The sequence below is a fragment of the Merops nubicus genome, unplaced genomic scaffold (genome assembly GCF_000691845.1).
Source record: "Merops nubicus isolate BGI_N331 unplaced genomic scaffold, ASM69184v1 scaffold13678, whole genome shotgun sequence".
Lineage (NCBI taxonomy): Eukaryota > Metazoa > Chordata > Aves > Coraciiformes > Meropidae > Merops > Merops nubicus.
Window position 1 is genome coordinate 5127 of NW_008623744.1, and position 3609 is coordinate 8735.

At 50.2% G+C, this 3609-nt stretch overlaps 1 protein-coding gene across 1 annotated transcript in view; it reads left to right on the forward strand.

The window, feature by feature from the left end:
* Positions 1-3609, forward strand: part of EWSR1 (EWS RNA-binding protein 1) — a gene marked incomplete at both ends in the record, with an annotated part of 15922 nt that overhangs the window by 2566 nt on the left and 9747 nt on the right. The window contains one exon of the mRNA XM_008945180.1: positions 2294-2304. Within this exon, the coding sequence (XP_008943428.1) occupies positions 2294-2304 (11 nt within the window). The remainder of the gene's footprint in view (positions 1-2293; positions 2305-3609) is intronic.

A 3609-nucleotide genomic window follows, 5' to 3' on the forward strand; every position in this document is an offset into this window, starting at 1 on the left:
TCCCCGGTGCAAAGGGAGGCTGGGAATGAGGCGGGGACGTTGGGGGGGGTGACGTGGAGCGGGTAAATGTACTCGTTGGATCTTCCTGGGGGTGGTTTTGGGGGGTGGTTGGTGGGCTGGAGCTCGGGTGCCGTTTTTCTGCGGGTTCATCCTTTGCTCTGAGAGGTGTTTGAAGTACTGATTAGAGAGGGAGCTCTCTCAAATGTTTCCCAAAGCAAGGGGATGTCAGGATGGACGGGCAGGGAGGGTTCTGCCCACAGGAGCCCTCGGGGAGTGCTTCATAAGGAAGAGAGAGAGAAAATGTTCATTTGTGGTCTGTACAGTTACACAGCACTTGAAATATTGAGCATCTCAAGACTGAACAAGCTCATCCCAGCCTGAATCAGCACTAGTGTAGCAGGAGCAGGGCAGGGATTGTTACCCTGCACTGGGGAAACCACCCCTCAAATCCTGGGTTCAGTTTTGGGCCCCTCACTCCCAGAAGGACCTTGAGGGGCTGGAGCGTGGCCAGAGAAGGGCAATGAAGCTGCTGGGGAAGGGTCTAGAGGCCAAGTGTGGGGAGGAGCAGCTGAGGGAGCTGGGGGTGCTGAGCCTGGAGCAAAGGAGGCTCAGGGGAGACCTTCTGGCTCTGCACAGCTCCTGACAGGAGCCTGGAGCCGGGGGGGGTTGGGCTCTGCTCCCAAGGAACAAGGGACAGGACAAGATGAAACGGCCTCAAGTTGCCCCAGGGGAGGTTGAGGTTGGACCTGAGGAACAGTTTCTTCTGTTCCAGAGTTGTCCAGGCCTGTTCCCTGGGCAAGTGGTGGAGTCCCCATCCCTGAAGGGGTTTCCAGGCCATGGAGATGTGGTGCTGAGGGACATGGGTTTGTGGTGGACATGAGCTGGACATGAGCCCCCAGTGGCAGCCCAGAAGGCCAATTGAATCAAGACCTCACCTGGAGTCCTGTGTCCAGCTCTGGAGCTGCCAGCACAAGAAGGATGTGGACCTGTTGGGGTATGTCCAGAGGAAAGCCACAGAAATGGTCAGAGGGCTGGAGCAGCTCTGCTGTGAGGACAGGCTGAGGGAGTTGGGGTGTTCAGCCTGGAGAAGAGGAGGCTCTGGGGGACCTTATAACAACCTCCCAGTACCTGAGAGGAGCCTACAGGAAAGCAGAGGAGGGACTGTTCACAAGGGTCTGGAGTGACAGCACGAGGGGTAGTGGGTTTAAGCTAGAAAGGAGGAGATTTATGTTAGATGTTAGGAAAAAGTTCTTTAATATGAGGGTGACAGATCACTGGAATAGGTTGCCCAGACAGGTGGTGGAGGCCCCAGCCCTGGGAACATTCATGGTCAGACTGGATGGGGCTCTGAGCAGCTTGACCTGGTTGGAGATGTCCCTGCTCTCTGCAGAGGGGTGGACTGGATGACCTTTGGGGGTCCCTTCCAAACATTCTCTGTTTCTATGATTAGTGATGCCCTGGCAGTGCTGGGTTAACAGTTGGACTTGATGATCTGAAAGGTCCAACCTCTGGTTCTAAGCAGAGAGCTCAGGGGTGGCGCTGGGGCCAGAAAGCTGAAGTTTGGGTTTTCTAACTGATTTGCTGCACAGACTTCCTTCTTTCACTTCTGTTCCCCTTCTCTGAGGTGCTGGGAAGGGCCTTGGTGGTGTCGCAGGGCCAGGAGATGTGGAAGTGCCACGTGAGGACATGTTTGGTCTGGAAAGCAGGGAATCCAAACAAAAAGCTGCAGCAGGATTTGCCTAAAAAGCTGTATAATCGGAAAGAAAAATGGCACGAGTGTCCTGTGTTTATTAAAAATAAGAAGTAATGGAGAAGCTTTGTCTTAATTGATGCAATTAAGATCCCATCAATAAGACTGAGGCCAGTTTGTAGTGATTGATGTTTCCTGGGTTTTAGTAATTCAGCTTTTGCTAACAAAATTTTGAATTGATTTTTTTCCTGTAAGTCTCCATTTTGTGATTTGAAAACCTGCTCCCAAGGTTCTTAATTATCAAAAGTGGCCGTGTTAACACCAGGTTTCCAGGTGGCCTTTGTGACAAGCCAAATGGTCAGGGAAATTATATAGTGCCAGCTGCTGGAGAGACTTATTTGAGTTAAGTGGAGCTGTTTGGGGATCTTGGATATTCTTGTAAAATTGTTCAGAAATAAATGTATGAGCTCTGAGCTTTTTTTCCCTGAACCAAACTGGAATGCTAAGAAAAGCAAAATAAAACACCCAGAGCTACCTTAGGTGTCTTTTTTGACCTTTCTCTTCAGCTGAAGCAAATGTAAAGTGCTTTGCTTTTGTTTCCAGGATTACTGACGGTAAGACTTCAGAAATGGCTCAGAAAGACCTGTCAAATCAGCCTGGTGCTGTTCTGTGCTTTTAGTTTTCTAAAAAGCTGGAAGGATGGGACTGTACTTCTTAAATGGGTTGGATCTCTCTTATTTTGGGGCCAGCAGCAGCCATGTTTAGTGTTCCTGTGCACTTTAGTGCATTAGCCACGAGCTTTGGTGGCTGTAGACAAACAGCCCCTGGCCACTGATGGAAGAGAGGGTTCCAGAAGGCTCCTCAGAGCACCATTTTCAGACGGTGAGGGTAGAGCTGGGGGCTTCCCAGGGCAGGAGGCTTCTCTGAGGAGGGTGATGATGTCGGAAGAGTAGAGTTAAAAACTTTTAGGCTGAATGAGCACATTGTTTAGCCTGGAAAAGAGGAGACTGAGGGAGACCTTACTGCTCTCTGCAACTCCTTGTGAAGAGGTTGGAGTGAGGTGGGGGTTGGGCTCTTCTCCCAAGGAACCAGGGATAGGATGAGAGGGCATGAGCTGAAGTTGCCCCAGGGGAGGTTTAGATTGGATATTAGGAAGAATTTCTCTCCTGGCAGCGTAGTGAGGCCTTGGCCGAGGCTGCCCAGGGAGGTGCTGGAGTCCCCAGCCCTGGAGGGCTTCAAAAAACGTGTGGACGTGGCACCTGGGGTCATGGTTAAGTGGTCATGGGAGTGTTGGGTTGATGGTTGGACTTGATGACCTTAGAGGTCTTTTCCAGCCTTAATGATTCTAGAACAAACTGGGCTGAAACCAGAATAACAAGAACGGAAGGGCCTTAAGGCTAAAGGATGAAATGAAGGTTGAAATAATCAGAAACAAGACCCAAGAACTAAGAGCTGTGTCAAAAGACAGTAAAATTCTACCAGCCTTTGTAGCTAGTGCCTCATTCTGGTGTCTTTACATAAACCAGAGTCAGGAAGGGACAAAGATCAAGACACTGAGGTGTCCCTGACGTGACCCGTGGTGATTTTAATACTAAAAGCAACACTTTTAGGAGCAGACTTTAAAAGCAAATGTAGGACCAACTTGATATAATGAATTAGGTCATAGTACAGTGAATTTGGCAGTTGCTGGAAGCATCTGTGCAAAGGCTGATGTGATGTAAAATCCCATCACCAGTCGTGTCTGATCTCTTGGTTATTGTCTGTGTATAAACCGCTGGGGTTGGAGCTCGTGGGGCTGGATTTGCCATTTATCCCCCAGCCCCTGTTTCTGCAGGACCAGAATAAACCCAATATCCTGACTCTGTGTGCCAACTGGCTTCCCTTTTTTTGGGGGGGGTGCTATGGTGACGGGGGAGGGG